This window comes from Triturus cristatus, chromosome 5_1 (genome assembly GCF_964204655.1).
Source record: "Triturus cristatus chromosome 5_1, aTriCri1.1, whole genome shotgun sequence".
NCBI lineage: Eukaryota > Metazoa > Chordata > Amphibia > Caudata > Salamandridae > Triturus > Triturus cristatus.
In genome coordinates, this window is record NC_140587.1 from 562,843,265 (window position 1) to 562,860,796 (window position 17,532).

The 17,532-nt window shown below is 45.8% G+C and overlaps 1 protein-coding gene across 1 annotated transcript in view; it reads left to right on the forward strand.

Annotated features, from left to right (window-relative positions):
* Positions 1-17,532, forward strand: part of LACTB2 (lactamase beta 2) — a 187,047-nt gene that overhangs the window by 148,532 nt on the left and 20,983 nt on the right. Inside the window, exon 6 of the mRNA XM_085605457.1 lies at positions 6,321-6,402. Coding sequence (XP_085461583.1) covers positions 6,321-6,402 — 82 coding nt within the window. The remainder of the gene's footprint in view (positions 1-6,320; positions 6,403-17,532) is intronic.

Sequence of the window (17,532 nt, forward strand, 5' to 3'; positions counted from 1 at the left end):
CCTTGGTTGTTTAGCTTTAGTAGCTTGGGTATTATCAGATGCAAATTTTTGGGGGCCTGTTGAAGACTGCTGGTCTTTTCCCTTTTTCCCACCCTTCTCAGAGTTTTTGGCATCTTCCTTTTTAGTTGCACCCCCCAAGGGCTGGACCTTCTGCTTAATCCTGGTTCTGACCCATTTGTCTGCCTTCTTTCCCAATTATTGGGGAGAGGTCAGATCTGAGTCTACCAGGTGCTGATGTAAGAGCTGATTCTGACAATTATTAAGGATCTGGTCCCTCATTATGAGATTATACAATCCTTGGTAATCATTTACTTTACTGCCAGTTAACCAACCTTCCAGTGCCTTGGTAGCACAATCAACAAAGTCTACCCAATCTTGATTCTGTGCTTTCTGGGTGTCTCTGAACTTAAGTCTGTACTGATCAGTGGTTAAGCCAAACCCATCTATTAAAGCATCTCTCAAGATATAGTAATCATCTGCATCCTCTTCTCTTACAGAGAGGAGCTTGTCTCTTCCTTTGTCTGCAAGGGAGAGCCACAGGATTGCTGTCCACTGCTCTACTGGGACCCTTTGTACTTTACAGGCCCTCTCAAGAGCAGAGATCCATTTGTGGATGTCATCCCCTGCATGATAGGGGGGCACAATCTTGTGGAGGTTCCTATTGTCAGGGACTTTCTCTCTAACTCTAGGGGTTTCATTACTGCCACCAGGGGTCTCTAGACCCCACTTTCTTGAAGCTTTCTGAAGCTCCAGGGATTCCCTGTCCAATGCTAAGTGTTCTCTCCTGAGCTGTAGTTTAGCCTGCTCAAACTGGATCAGTCTGCATTTCCTCTCTTGGGAGGATTCTCTTCTCTGAGAAGAGGCAGAGGTCCCTTTGGATCTCGCAGAATGGTTGGACCCCTCTGAGGGGGATCTGTTCCTTCTGTTTGGATCCACCATTCTCCCTTTAGGGATGGAGAGAGTGCCTCTTGGGCCATCACCTCCATGTTGTGAATGGTTTTGTTCATCCAGGTTAAGTTCATCTTCCTCTTCCTGGTCCTCATCAGAGTCCACCCCAGGGGTGTCCTTTTCTGGGGGATGCCCACCCAACCTGTCTACCCCATCAGACATTAAAGTCTGCTTAAAGTCTGCTATGAGCAGGATTTCCCTGAGACGTTGGGTATTGGCACCTTTGTTTGTCTTAAGTTGCCTAGTCGTGCACATCTCCCTCAGCTCAGCAAAGGAGAGATGATCATATCTGTCGACTGGGACCCTCTGGGGTCCTTCCAGAGCCTTATGGGCACCTGAACTTAAAGACATTTCTAGTGTAGTGGTACTGGTGTATCTACCTACACTAGGTGTGGCCTACTGAACCCTTTCTTGAGTTGTAGTCAAGGTGTGCTAACCCTCTACACACAACTCCTAAGTTCAGTAGAACTTATTGTATTCTAAGCTTGAATTTATATGTACCTTTGGTACCAAGTGGCTTTCACTTTAGAAATTCAATTTGTTATCTGGTAAAACAATGGCAAGCTTGAATCCAACCGCTGCACACCAATGTGAGAAGTTGGCCTGGCATATGCTGTCTCCTAGTTATAGGGGACACCTTGCACCAGTCCAATTCGACTCTTATTGATGATAGGTTTAAGACAACCTTTAAAGAAAGCTATCCTAGTGGTAGCTGTGGAGAGCAGCCTTCAGGCTAAGTCTTGAAGGAGTGTTAAGCTTATTGTTTTACCATAGATAACCTCTTTAATGACCAAATGAAAGAGTAGCCCACACAGGTATATATATAAAATATATGTATTTATTCTAAACAGAATCCCACAAGTCTCTTTATGAGGCTGAGTCAAAGTTACAATTCAAACAAGCATTGATAGATACAATAAATAGCACTGGAATCATAGGGCCCCGGGGGGGGGGGGGGGGTGGGGGGGGGGGGGCCAAACCATATATTACAAAAGTGGTATAAGAACCACAACAATTCTACAGACAATGCCTAGGGCATTTAGGATCGCTGGCCCCTTAAGAATCCACCCCAGGTTATGAGGAAGGGGACCCACGGGAGGCGCGTGCAGTGGAAACAGCTGCTATCGGGATCTCTATTAAAGCCTATGGAGAATGTTGCGGTTTGATTTAAACAGATTAAAGTCACTTCTAGCAGGAGTTTAAAGTTAAAACTTTAGAGTTAAGCTTTTGAGGAGCCCACTACCACGAGAGTACCGAGGTACCACTGTTACCTGCCCCAGGGAAGCCGGGTGCATAGGTCGTTTTCGATGTCGGGTCGCGGGCTGATTTTCAATGGGAAAATGTACAAAACTGCTGCTAGCCAAAAGCGTTGACGATGCCGTGAAGATTGAAGTTGTAGATCTTGCAGAGAAGAACCTTAAAGCAGAGGGGACAGAGTCTGGGTCACAGCACAGTGACCAGGGAGCTCAAAGGAAAGAGCCATTCAATGTCGGGTGCTTCAAGTGAAAAGAGGTGTAGCTTTGATCTGCAGCCACGGGTTCCGGGAGGCTTCAAGGAAGGCCAGCTTCGGGAGGGCGACTGTCCCACGTCGGATGAGGGTCGCTGCGGTGTTAGTGTCCGGATTGGATCCACTAAGCCTTGGCAACCGCAACCCATGCAAGATGAACAAATCAGCTACTGGTGCAGACCCACGAGGTCTGTGAGAGGCCTCCTTTGGAAAGACTGTAGAGCAGGCCTGGAGCAACCAGGGGAACTCTTAAAGGTCGAGATTGTCCTCCGCTCGGGCCCACAAGTCGAGAGACAAGGGACCGCGGAAGGCAGCAAAATGGAGTGCGTAAAAGGGAGCCCACGGGCCACCGGAGGGGGCTAGGGTGCTGATCTTTGGCACAAATGCTGCTTGGTGGTTGGCTCAATAATGGGCCAAAGCACAACTTCCCCACTGGTCAGGGTCGTGTGCTATACAAGAGGTGTCCGGTGTCCTGGGGTATTGGGAATCTCGGCACCCACGCGGTCCACGGTGCTCAGACTTGCTGTGCACGGTCACTGGCCTCTGGGATGCTTAGGAAACCCACCTCAAGGTTGCTGGAAGTCGACAAAGTCCGTGGGAGCAGCGAAGTTCCAACCGGGTCACTTGCAGTGTTTCAGGTGCCTGCCAAGCAGGGGGGTAACTCCTTTACCCCAAGGGAGATTTCTTCTGTCAGCTGGGCAGCAGCTCGTTGAAGGTCAAGTCTGTGAAGTCCAAGATTAATCTGAGGCTCTGGGGCCACGTTATTCACCTTTATCCCCAAGATTAGGGGAGTGTCCAGAGTAGTGTCCATCAATGAGAGGTGAAGCGGGAAAGGGTGGCTACACCCTCTCCCCTTTGTGTGTTTCCCGCCTGGGCGACGGGCAGGATGCCCCTGAACCGGTTCCAGGCGGTGTATGCAGAATGTAGGCGCTGTAGCTGCCTACGTGCAACTCTGAAAGGCAACATATGGTGCACCCACCCTGTTCCAATCCACATATCCTGTCTGGGGAGATCCTAGCACCTCCCTGCCACAGGAGCCGTATTGTCCAGCTGGCGAGGCTGGGATTTTCCCCAGCAACAGCCAGCAAGACTTGTGTGGGTGGCGGGTAGTAGCCATTTTGTACTACGTGTGCACTTTTAAATTGGTGTCTGAATTCTGCCGCTTTTCCCATATCGCTCCTCTAGCAGGGAGGAATCGTGCCCTCATGCCCATGGCTGGACTGGGGGTAGGATTCCTACATGTTTGACACCAAACACGATGTGGTTCTGTGTAGCCATTCTCAAGTTATCACGCTATCGCGATAGACTTATAATGCGGTTAAGAGTATATGGTATGGCTACACTACAAACAACCCCGCAATGATTTTACAAAGGTTGCAGAGAGGCCCTACTCAGGTAGGGGTCCCCCCTCACACATACCTCAGCACCCTGCCTTGTAGGATTAGCAAGGCCTGCTATAGGGGTGACCTATGAGAGTATATGTGTTGTAATGGGGTGAGATATAGGGTACCTATATCCCTGTAAGGGGTGCTAGCACCACCTTACCCAGACTACAGTAGTGGTCTGGTGGTGTCAGTTTGTATGGCTGTCCCAGAGTGGCACAATAAGTGCTGCAGCCCTGGTAGGCCTACTGAGGGACCCATGCCCTGGGTACCTAGGGTACCATCTACAAGGGACTGTCAGTGCATCCTCAGCATCCAATTGGTTTGTACCTAGGGTACTCACATCGTTTAAGAGAGGAAGCAGATAGGCTGGGGTCCTGGATAGCAGGGCCACAGCCTGGCTAGAGTCATAAAACAGTCAAAACATCAGCAAAAAGTTGGGGGCAACTATGCAGTCGATGCCACTCTCCTACAACAGCCACACAGTACACACTACAATAGCAACACAATACAATACTGTGTTATGTTGATATGTATTGGATTGTGCAGGTGTATTTTTGTATTGCGGCTGTTATATTGGTGTATTTTTATGCTGTTTTGTTGTGCTGATTTGGTGTGTTGTTTCATTGCACCTCAGCTGCAGTCTCTTTGGTTAAATATGGACAAACGTTCTTGCCTGTTGACCGCCTCTACAAATCTGCTTTCACTATATAATGATAACCTTTTCTGCACCAACACTAGCCTAATACTACCAACTATGGGTAATGGCATCAACCAAAAAATTATCTGTGTTCCGACCTCAGTCTCCAGTATAGATTGCAACAGCATAATGTTGGGTTACGACTTCTTGCACATAAAAAGCGAATCATTGGAGAAAGGCCGAACAGCTTGAAATGCGTATAGTATATAACTCTTGTATATTCAGGTGTATAAACATTGCAAAACTTAATGAAATGTATATTATTTTTAGGAGGATAATGTACATAGTGTGTAATAGCAATGATGAAGAGGCAATTAACTAGAAAGCATCTCTTAAAAGTCTTTATAATTATAGGCCTTACATCTTCTACAAATCTTGTCACATCTGACACCTATTTCTCTATGTTCATTAATGTGCAAAACAGATCATGTCTCTTTTCTAAAATAAGATACCATATTTTCACTGACAAAAACCTACAAACTGCAGTGTTATGTACGCGGTAGCTGTATTTCAGGGCAGGTGCAAATCTGTGTGTGTGCACACAAGTTTTAGGGGTCACACATTAGCTCTTTTATATAAACATATTAACACATGCCTACAAATGATGTCGCCAATTTTTTTGTTTTTAAACTTGCAAATTCTCTGTATATGTCTATATAATTACAAGACTGTATGCAGGTCTGGGAACAAAATAACAAGCATTTGCAATGCAATAGGTCTCGCATTTACGCGAGTTTAAGCTATTGGCATTGTAAATGACAATGCCTTTTATTTATGTTTTAAAACAAAAATAAAAGGCATTGTCATTTGCAATGTCAATAGCTCAGACTCTCGTAAATGCAAGTACTATTGCATTGCAAATGCTTTTTTTATATTCCAATACCGAAAGCACCATACCGCTGTCTCAAAGCACTATCTCAAAAACATTCTGCAAAACAAACATCAAGACAGCACCTTAGGGTTTACAATATTGCTTTGTAGGATATTTTTGGACGGCACATCTATGCCCAAGTCAGTTCAGAGAGAAACGTCTTGGGAAAGTAAGAAAAAAACACAACGGGCACAATGTGAACAGATGCAAATTCTTATGCGCTGTACCAATTGGGCATCTTTAAGGACTGTGATGCATCTTCAAAACAAAGGCAACATTATTTGTTTCCAGGATGTCTGCCAGATAGGTGAAGACAATGGCATGTTCTGCCAGGCATGTAGTAAATCAGTGGGGTGAAGGAGCGTTAGATCTCAGATGACGTGGAGGAAAGATGATGTCAAAGCGATACCGCTCTACGGGCCTCTACTCGCTCCCGAGGCAAAACGCCGTGGGAGTGAACATTTCAGAAGGAGGTGAGACATGCACCCACCTTTAGCCATTTGCGTGCTTTCATTATAGAAAGACACACGCAAAAGCCAATCCAATGCGTGGGAGGAGTCAGACCCACACAAAGTAGCTACAACAAGCCTCGCAGAGCAGCGCATGCGCGCTGCTAGGCTCGACCTAAAAATGAAGACTCCGGCGGCACCATACTGTTCCAGAAGCACATACATTCACATACAGTGTTTAGGAACAAACACTGTGCCATCTGCTACCAGGGACATGCAAGTCTATTGATTAAAAAATGTTTCATGATCCAACAGACATATTCTTCAAACTTTGAATCCAGCTTCAGTTTGTACTGGGTATTGTTTGAAAAAGAAAGAAAAAGTGAGATTCGAGGACTTTGATACTAGTCACAAAACAAATTATGATGTCTTAAAAACATCGTCATGCTTTTAATCATTTTAGGATACTCCAGAGTACCTTCATAAAGCAGCAGCGATTAACCTGACTCACCATTTGGAGAAATTAAAAAAAGAAGGGAAAATATGTAAGTAGATGCACATTAATGTTTTGTCTCCATATTTGTATTTATTATGTTTCTAGTGTCGGTAGATAAACTTTTTTTCTTCACATATAGGGAGAGTGAAATGTTTATTTCAGGGTTTATAGATCGCCTCCTTATCTGAGTATGACAATTCCAAAAAAGAAAAATAACCACCAGATTGAGATCACCGAAGAAGAAAAAGTAATTCCCTAGTGTTGGAAGTAAAATTGTGCCATGAAAAGGCCCAAAAATGTTATTGTGCAAGGTGACTTGCTTCATCAAAGGGTAGCTCGTCATGAAAAGCGCAATCCTAAAATGATCCTGAATCAGGGTCTTTAAATGTTTTCTCTATATGTGTTTGTGCGGTTTCATCACTCTTTTTACACACAAATATATAGAGAGAACACAAAACGGAGAAGTGTGTCATATTGTGCAATATTCCGATCAAGGGGCTCTGGTAACATCATAAAGGTTTGTAAATGTCACCAGAATGCCGACATGGCAGCATAGGACATTATGCATTTTATATATGACATATTGATTTGGGACCTGTTGGCTTGAAAAGGCTGTTTTCTTCAAAGAGCATATGGGTACACGTTGGAATTACAATGTTTAGGCTTTGTTTACCTTTCTTGAATGAATTGTAAATAAAACAATGGGATTGGTGAGGGTTACTGGATTTAGGCGATTCTGTGGCTGCACGGTTTTCCTCATAATTATAAACCGGACACCAACACCATCATCAGACGAACCCTTGCTTACAGACCTCTGGGATCCAGCTTCACAGCTCCATCCTGGACTTCATATCCCCCTGGCCATCACATCCAACCACTACTTCTTCCTGGGTGACCTGAACTTCCACCTAGAAGACCCTAACGGCACCAACTCCACAACGCTTCTCAAAAACATGGGCATCATCAGCCTCTCTCAACTGGTCACCACCCCCATGCACAAAGTAGGACACACTCTGGACTCCATGTTCTCCACCTTTCACAGAGCCAAATTCTCCCACACCACCAAGCTGTCCTGGATGGATCTCAGCATTGTCCACTTCACTGTTAACGGCCTGCAATTTTCCCAGATAAGACCCCCAACACTCCCTCGCCGGTAAGGTCACAGAACCCCTCTGGACCACTGCCCTAAAAGAAACTAGACCCTACCCCTCAAACTCCCTTGAACTCGACATAAAGAATTTCTCCAACTGGATCTCCTCAGCCGCCGACACCATCACCCCCTGAAGAATACCACAAACACCAGACCGGCCAAACAGGCAAGCTGGTTCACCCCTGAGCCACTGTCCCTCAAGCGACACTGCAAGAAACTAAAGAGACACTGGCGATCCAAAAAGCCCCATCAACCTCATCTTCTACAGAACAGACCTCAATAGCTTACGTTTACCGCCCCAGAGAGACCGAGAAAGAAACCCTCAACACCCGCATCGAGCGCCAACTACACCAAGGAACTGTTCAGCATTGTCAGAGATTTATCCTGTCCCTCCACCACCAAGAACACAATCCGCCCCTCCTAAGACCTCTGCAATACTCTAGCAGACTACTTTCACCACAAAATCACCAACATCTACAGCAACTTCAACCTCATCCACCGCTGCACCCAAGCCAGCACCACCCACCCTCACTGGACTACCAACTGGAAGCAACTCTCCACTTAAGACATCATCTCCATCATGAACGCAATAAACTCCAGATCACCCAAGGACCTCTGCAAACACCACATCTAGTAAGAGAAGTAATCACACGCCCCCTCGCATAACTCCTCAACACCTCCATCACCACAGCCACTGTACCCAACGCTTGGAAGAATGCTGAGGTCAAAACCCTCCTGAAGAAACTTTCAGCCAATCCCAACGACCTCAAGAATTTCCGACCGACCTCGCTTCTTCCCTTCCCCGCCAAAGTCTTGGAGAAGGCAATCAACCACCAACTCGCAGACTACCTCGAAACTAGCAACCTGCTCAACACTTCTCAATCCAGCTTCCGACTCAACTACAGCACCGAGTCCATCCTCATTGCACCAACTGATGACATCAGACGAATTCTTGACCTAGGTGGAACATGGGCCCTAATCTGCTTTGATCTATCATTAGCCTTCAACACCGTCTCCCACCACATCCTGGTCACCATACTCCACCACATCGGCATCCAAGGCAACGCACTCAGCTGGATCTCCTCCTTTCTCTCCAGCTGAACCCAGAGAATGTTTCTCTTCCACTTCCAGGCACATCATATGTGGCATCCCCCAGGGATCCTCCCTCGGTCCCACCTTCTTCAACACCTTCATGAAACCATTGGCTGACATTGCCTGCACCCACGGACAACATCTCCTACGCCGACGACACCCTGCTCATCCTATACGTCACAAAAGATGCTGACACCACAAGGGCCAACTTCTAAAACACCATGACCGACATTGCCACCTGGATGAAGATCAACTGCCTCCAACTCAACTCAGGAAAGACAGAGGTCATCATCTTCGGAAAGAATCCCTCCGCCTGGAACGACTAATAGTGGCCCCCTGCACTCGGCCCCTCACCCACCCCCACCGGCCACGCACACAACCTCGGAATCATCCTAGACTCCCATCTGACCATGAAGCAGCAGATCAATGCCATCTCCTCTGCCTGCTTCCTCACCCTGTGCATGCTCCTCAAGATCTTCCAATGGATCCCAGTCTCATCCAGGAAGACAGTCACCCAGGCCCTCATCGTCAGCCAACTCGACTACAGCAACGCAGTCTACGCTGGTACCACCAAGCACCTCCTGAGCTGCCTCCAGACCATCCAGAACTCAGTGACAAGACTCGTCCTTGACCTCCACAGAAGAACCAGCATTACCTCTCATTGTACAGCTTTCCGCTGGCATCCCATCCAGGAACAATGCCTCTTCAAGCTCCTCATGCAAGCCTGCAAAGCCCTCCCCAAGTCCGTACCCACCTATATCAACCACCACCTGATATTTCACCAACTGACCGGAGTGCCCATATCCCCCGTATCCTCCACAGCCACTGCGGAGGCCGCTCCTTCACCTACCTCCCCACCAGAGTCTGGAATGACCTCCCCCTCCACCTGGGTCCCTGAAGGACTTCTGGAAGCAGCTCAAGACCTGGCTCTTCGACTGCCACCGCCATTCAACCAGGGCTTATACTGCCACCGGCACCTGGAGACCACCCCCTCCCTGGGATTGTAAGCCATGCTCTACAAGACTGCCTGATTGATTAATGGATTGACTTATTGGATTTTTGTCATTTTGATCTTGTTTTACTCAGATATATATTCTCTATTTTCTAACCTTTTGTGGTGTTTTCATTGGGCTACTGTGTGTGTGTTGCACAAATACTTCCCACACTGCCTCTTTAGATATGCCTGACTGCTCTGTGCCAAGCTACCAGAGGATGAGCACAGGTTATCTTATAGCGTGTATCTAGCTTAACCTGACTAGGATTGTGTTCCCTACGTGGACAGGGTGCATACCTCTGCCAACTAGAATGCCAATTTCTAACAAATTCCATGCAGTATTACAAAGGGCTGCACAACATAAGAAGGTCAAACTCCACACAGAGGAAGATAAGGGAAACTTCTTAGTAGAGCCAATATCTGAGACAGAGCCTGTATTTAACTTGTTACCTTTCCATGCTCAAGCGAATGCTCAAGTTAACCACGGACAACTTTAAGGCACCAGTGAAAGCTAGGTTATTTACTCCCAGAGTGAATAAAAAAATACAAGTCGGCCCCAGACTATCAAACTTATATTCGTGGACAAATTGTCCCTGACTTCATAGTTTTGCAGTCTGCCTGTAAGAAAGCGTCTGCACAGGCCACATGAGATGCTCCTCGGCCAGACATGGAGCCCATCGAAAAAAGGCCAGTGTTGGTTGCTGAGGGCAAAACTATCAGCAATGCCAATATTAGAGCACCCTCATAGCGGCAGATAAAGCTGCAAGGCTTATTAATACCAGCATCCTCCTCCACAAGTGTGTCTGGCTTAGAGTGTCAAGGTTTAGGCCTGAGGTGCATCACCACCTCTTGAACATTGCTTTTGACGGTGAGCATTTGTTCATCCCTCAAGTCAACCAGATGCTCAAAAAATATAATAAGGATACTGACGTTGCCAGATCCATGGGTGCCCTATACTCCCTGAGTGCCAAATCATCATTTTGGAAGCAGCAAAGCTGGGGAGGTGCCAAACTGGTGGGCTCATGTCAGAGACCCTTGTACCATCCATACCAACAGTCCTTTGAGGACCACCAGCAGCCTAAGACCCTCCAGAGGAGGGGAAACGGTATAGGAAAGGCTGAAGTGGCCATACAAGGGAATCCTTTCTTACACAACAGTGACTCCCTCTCCCTTCCCGGACCACATTACACCTGTCGGGGGATACTAATGCATTTTCAGAGGAAAATGTCACCTCAATTCAATGGGTACTCTCCATTATATGGGAATGTTGCCGCCTTAAATTTATCACAACCCCGCCCAACATTGCATCCTTCCACTACATATTGAGTCCAGACCATCCTCATCTTCTGAAGGAAAACATTCAGATGCTTTTACAAAGGGGTGCAATAAAACCAGCACCTGTGCACCAGCACAGTGCGGGGGTGTAGTCCCTTTACTTTTTAATCCCCCAAAAGAACTATTCCCTCCAACAAATCAGCAACCGCCATTCATTGAACAGGTTAATCCTCTATGAACACTTTCCCATGGTAACTCTACACAACGTCAACCTGCTGCTATGCCAAGGTGACTTCATGTCAGTGCTGGATCTGAAAGATGCGTACTCTCCCTATCCAACTAGCGCATGATCAGTAGCTTCAGTTCATGGTAAGTAGATGGCCATCCCAGTTTAAAGTATTTTTTTCCTTTAAAGTCACTATAGCTTCAAGGGTGTTTGCAAAGTGCCTAGTGGTGGAAGCAGCGCACCTACACAGAAACATCATACGTCTTTCCATACTTAAATGACTGGATGATCAAGAGCACTTTACAGCCAAGGTTTCTCCATCAGTGTAAAAAAATTGCATTCCCAGCCACAGCAAGTTTAGCTCTTCTTCGGTTCAGTCATAAATGAAGTGACAGGGAAGGCATACCCTAATGACCAGTGACCAGACGGTGATGGCATTCTAACAGCTACTGCCTCTTTTTTAAACACACATTCCCATTACTGTTCCCACTATCAAGAAACTGTTGATGTTATGCCTTCATGCACAGCAATTGTACCATTTGCCATGTTGCACATACACCCACTACAGGAATGCCTCACAAGGCAGTGAGCACTAGCAGAAGGGCTTTGGGAGGATCTAGTGTTGGTAATGACCAGGGCCGAGCACTCTCTGATTTGGTGGAACACCAAGAATCTGTTGCTCATTGATACGGGCTTTATTTAATGTACTGACACAACTATGCAATATGTACGCACCCAGAATTTCATATCTATGTAATCAGTACCAACTTCTGTAAAAGGACAATAAAAATGTTTTTAAAAAAAAGAATCTGTTGCTCGGCAGGCCCTTTCATGTCTCCCATCCTCAAGTGACCATCAGCATCAATGCATCTCTCGTGAGGTGGGGAGCTTATCTCCGCAATATGACTGTCCAAGGGACCTGCACTCCTCAGCACCAGAGGTACCACATAAACTACCTGGAGTTTGAAACTACCAGACTAGCCCTCAAAGTGTTCCTTCCACCTCTATGAAGGAAAACATAACTAATAAAGACAGACAACATGACAGCCATGTTCGATATCCAAAAGCAAGGTGGTATCCATTCCCGTCAGCTCTCTGCTGTGGCTCAAGAGATTTGGGCTCCTGGTTGACCGTATGCAGAGCCTCGGGATAGATGGCCATGCGCTTGCACTATTGCAGTCATTCCTCTCTGATCGGAAACAAGTAGTGTCTCTGGTTGATCTCAAAACCTTACTTTTTAACTTGTGAAGTCCCCAGGGATCTTCATTGAGCCCTACGATGTTCAACCTATATTCAGCATCTTTGGCTACGCTTATACAATCATTTGGTTTATCATTAGGATCCCATGCTGATGACACTCAAATATTCTCACTCTCCAAAAATGATGTCAACTCTAATGACGTATTCAGAAACTGCCTGAGTGCAGTAAATCAATGGATGGACTGCAATTGCTTGAAACTAAATTAATCTAAGATGGAGGTTATTCTCTTTGAGAATAACCCGTCCTTTTGGTCCCCAGCATGCTGGCCAACTGATCTAGGATACTTCCTACACCAATTTCAAAGGTAAAAAATCTTCGGGTGCTACCAGACAAAGAACTGAAATATAAAAATCAAGTAAATAAGGTCACCTCATCTTCCTTCCACACTCTCAGAGTGATAACAAAATAGAGAAATGTTAACCCTTTGATCTCTGGAACAGGCTTTACTTAAATCTGCCCAAGGGTCATCTAAACAAAATAGCAAATTCTCCGGAAAGTTGCTGCTCGGTTCCTCCTGAAAATCCCTACATTTCAATCAGTGAAAGCAGCCATCAGTAAACTGATTATCTTCAAGGCTCTATGCATGGCCTATAAGATCCTTCATGGGCAGAGTCCTTCTTATTTTAAGAATGTTCTAAGGTGTTGCTCACCCGGTAGGGCTCTGCGTTCTAGTTCCACCAAACACTTGGTGGTGCCATCCTTCAAATGCTCCTCCTGGGGCTGCAGAGGTTTATTTAGGTCCACAGCACTACATTGGAACTGTCTTTCTTATGAACTTAAAACAGCTGCCTCTCTTTTAAAGAAAATCCTTGTAAACATGGCTTTTCATCCAGCAATATAATAACTGAGTACCACTGTTCATTGTTTCGCATAGCACCAAGACGCCTCCGGGAAATCGTTTGCATTTAATAAAACCTCACACTCATTCATTCAACATTAAGTCCACCCAAAAGTTATTCACAAGTACTTCCAGTGGTGGGGGTCTCCAACAATAGACTTGTTTGTTACTCTGGAAAATTCAGAATGCAAAAACGTTGCCATTAGGTACCCTCACCTACAATGGTCAATGCACTATAGATTAACTAGTCAGGGATATTTGCCTATGCTTTTCCACCTCCTCCACTCATCCAATATATGATGAAGAAGATGAGACAGATGTCCATGATCCTTATCTTAGTAGTGCAAAGATGGCCCTCATATTCAATGCTAGTAAAGATGTAAATGAATCCTTACAAGAAGCTTCGGCACACACCAGACCTTCTCACTCAACATCAGGGTTCAGCTCAGACAGCTCGATCCCAAACAGCTGAAACCCGTGACCTGAGACCTGCATTTCTAGAGTTTGGTCAACTTAGTCTTCCAGAGGAATTGAGGTTCTGGACTTTTAAGAGTCCAGAGGTGTCAGGGAAACAACACCCAAAGACCCCTGAGTTCCTTCCTGTCTTGGTGCACAAATAAACAGAGACGCGGGCTTCTCGATGGTGGCGTCAGAGACCAAGATTTATTTACTGCAGGGACACAGAAGTCATAGGAACCACACGAAGGCAGAATCTACGAGACTGTTCAAATTGCAAAAAGTGGGTTGTTCCTTAAATACACGAAATATGTCTTCAGGCAACATTACACGAATATTTTTCATGCCCAACCCGGTATCCCAAACAGACAATAAACATACACCAAACAATAATTAGTCGGAGGTTTTCAGTATTCGATCAAGTCTCCTTGTCAGTTTTCCATTCTTTGACCGATCCTCCCCATCATAAAAATCGTATCCTCCCCATTGTAAAAGCCCAGAAGGAGAGGAGCAGAGCCAGGTGCAAGGGATAGAAAAGTAGGATAAGAGGTGTTTATGGATCATAAACGGGCATGGCTACCGTCTTCGGCCTCTCAATCAGGACAATGGACACGAGAACCAGTATAGCAGGGCTGGCCTCAGGCAGGGGAGGCAGCTTGATTCTGCCTAGTCACGCAGCGTCAGCTTCCTCGGGCTCGAGCTTACGTGTCCTTAACAAGGTGATTCTGCCGGGGTCATCGCTCGTCCATTGACTATGTGAGGGCAAGAAACAAAATGGGTGCCGTATCTAAAATGGATGCCGTGATTTTACAACAGAATGCCCTATTTCTCAGTGAATTCATGCTCGTAGCGCAGCGAAAACACTGTCATGCATTAAATGGATCATTTACGGTTCATTGGTACCAAAATCGTGTCAGTACTACGATACCGAATAAACGGGTTCGGATCGCTACAGAACCTCAGACCGTCCTTTTGCCCTTACATAGGCAATAACTTACTCTATGTCAGAGTCCATCTCTATGTTCATCAGGTCATTGATATGTTGCTGGAGCATTATTCTATCTCGTGGCGTATCTCCAAAAACAGGTGGTCTTCTTACGCATGTTGAAACACAAAGGCCACATAAGGCAGGACCACACTGAACAATGAGACAGCACGAGAATAAAAATACCAATGCAACACCAGTGACTATCAGAACCTTCCATCCCCATGCAGATAACAGACTCCAGAACCATCCCATTAGTGACCAGTCACCTTCCTCTACATGAATAGAGTCAGAGATTTTGTGTAACTTAGAAATGGCCTTATATACCATTGGCGCATTATCTGGGATAAAAACACAGCAACTCGATTGGATCATCTTACATACCCCACCTCGATCTGCAAGTAATACATCAAGGACCATACGATTCTGTAACGTCATGAGGCGATCCGCTTGAAGCTCAGCTGTCAGGTTACTAAGGGCACCCGCAGTTTCGGTAATAGTGGATTCAACAACCCGTGTTAGTTGACGTAAGTTTCTACTGTTGGCCATAGGCCCCCAGAACGGAAGGAAACCTTTGAAGAAGTCTCCTGCTTCTTGGCCAGCAGTGTCTTCCTTATTGAAAACACCTCTCACAACTCTAGTTTTGTGATAATCCGGTGCAGCAGTGTATGTCGGAGGCAACAGTTGAGCGATATAACATGAGCCTGAGAAGTCAGCAGGCAGCCATGTATATGCTCTGTCTTTGCAAACAAAATAGGTGCCCTTAGCAGCTAAGAATGCAGGGGAAGACTGTGACGGGAAAACGTATGTTTCGGTACAGTCACTCTTCCCTAGTCGAGCTTTTGGATTCCTCCCATTTCCTTGCAAACAGACCTGACCTTGGTGGGGTACGACCCAGATCGGAGTCGAGCTTTTACGTTTGTTCTCACCCAAAGTAAGGCCATATTCCGTAACATTCCAACCCATGTAAACTCGCAATTCATCCTTGGGAATAAACGGAGTGTTATTGACATCTCTAACCATGTCAGTAATTCCCTTTACCAAGGCTCTATTAGCGGAGTTATACCTAGTGGAACGTGGAGGTTGCGGGGGATAGGTCTCTAGAGCATAGACGAACATGGTCTGAAATGCCCAGAATGATCCATTATAACTAAAGGGCAGAACCAGATAAGGGATACCCTTGTCCATGGTATGTGGTATCAAGCCACACACCCAGCAGTTTGTTGTGTTTACCACTAGTTGGTGTTGGTGCAAGAGCTGAATGAAAGTGTTATTTATAAACTCAGAGCGTCGAGCTTGCTCATGTGCAGGAAAAGGATGGAAAGAATGAACAGAAACAACAGTCGGAGAAACAGAAACATGGGGAGATACTGTAGATGTGACAGGTGCAAAGATCAATTGAATACCAAAAATAATTCCGCCTACCAGAGTCATTAAAACAATCAGAAATGTCAGAGCACATTGCATTAGGAAACATTTGCTATACAATATTTTATACAGTTTTGTCTTGCGAGCATTTATGACGTTAGCCCGTCGCAGTTCAGGAAGCTCCATCTTCTACAACCGTTCGCAACGGATGGTTTGTACCTGTTAAAAAATTGCCTCTGTCTACCCTGGGAGTTCCCAAAATAAACAGAAGAAACCGACCTTGTGTCTGGCTCCCTGCAAGTCAAAACAAGGCACACGTTACGACCCTACGGTAACCCAGATGGCAAGGTGAGAGAACAACACAAAAAGAAAAAAAAAGAAAAGGACAAAAATTATAGAGCAAACTTCCTGGCTGAATGGAAATGTGAAAGAGTTTTTTAAATAGAAAGGTAATTATGCAATGCTATTGTTTTCTAAAATGAGAACGTAGATTGTATCTAAATTTTTCTGGTCTCGTCTGATCTTGAAACAGCTGATCTGCAGGTGCAGTAATGTTCAAATCCAGAGGTGGCAAATGTTCACTTTGTACAACACTCTGTTCAGGGTTCGAAGGAACAGTTCCTGGTGGGGTATCAGAGTTCTGCGTTTCAGTTCGTTTGTCCGTTATGTACTCTGCATCACTGAAGGGGATGAGCCTAGGAACAGGTTCTGTCTCGGATACACCAAATCCCTGTCTAACCCAGTTGTCGTAGGGGAGTGGGAGAGGGACACGCTTCGTATGGCTAGCGTGCACCCAATTCTTCCTTCCAGCTAGGCGTACAGCAGTTCTTGTGGCCAGGAGCACTTGAAACGGGCCCACGAATCTTGGCTGGAGGTTCCGGGTTCGTTCAAAATTCCGCACCACAACTTGATCGCCGGGTTTCAATGTGTGGCCTGGACTCTCTGGCAGTTTAGGCAAAGATTCAAATACCTGTTGATGAATAAGGCTCAATTTAGCAGTCAGGTCAAAAAGGTAATCAATCAACATTGGATATTCGATCTGTTTGAATTCCTTTGGCCTAGGGACTCCCCAAACATTAGCAGGACGACCAAACACAATCTCATATGAGCTAAGCCCTACTCGAGAGTGTACAGTCGCTCTGGTGGACAGTAAAGCTAAAGGCAGTGCGTCTGGCCAAGATAGACCAGTGGAAGCTTGAATTTTAGCAAGTTTCAGCTTCAAGGTACCATTGTACCCTTCAACTAAACCTGCTGACTGCGGATGATTCGCACTGTGGAATTTCTGGGTGATTCCCAGACCCGCACACACACTCTTCATAACTTTCCCTACAAACTCACTTCCATTGTCCGACCAAACAATCCGTGGCATACCATACCTGGGGAAGTACTCTTTGAGGAGGATTTTGGCAGTAGACATAGCAGTGTTATCCTTTAACGGATACGCCTCAATCCATCTAGAAAAAGCACAGACTACCACTAGGACATATTTAAGATTATTACACCTGTCCATGTGGATAAAATCCAACTGAATCAC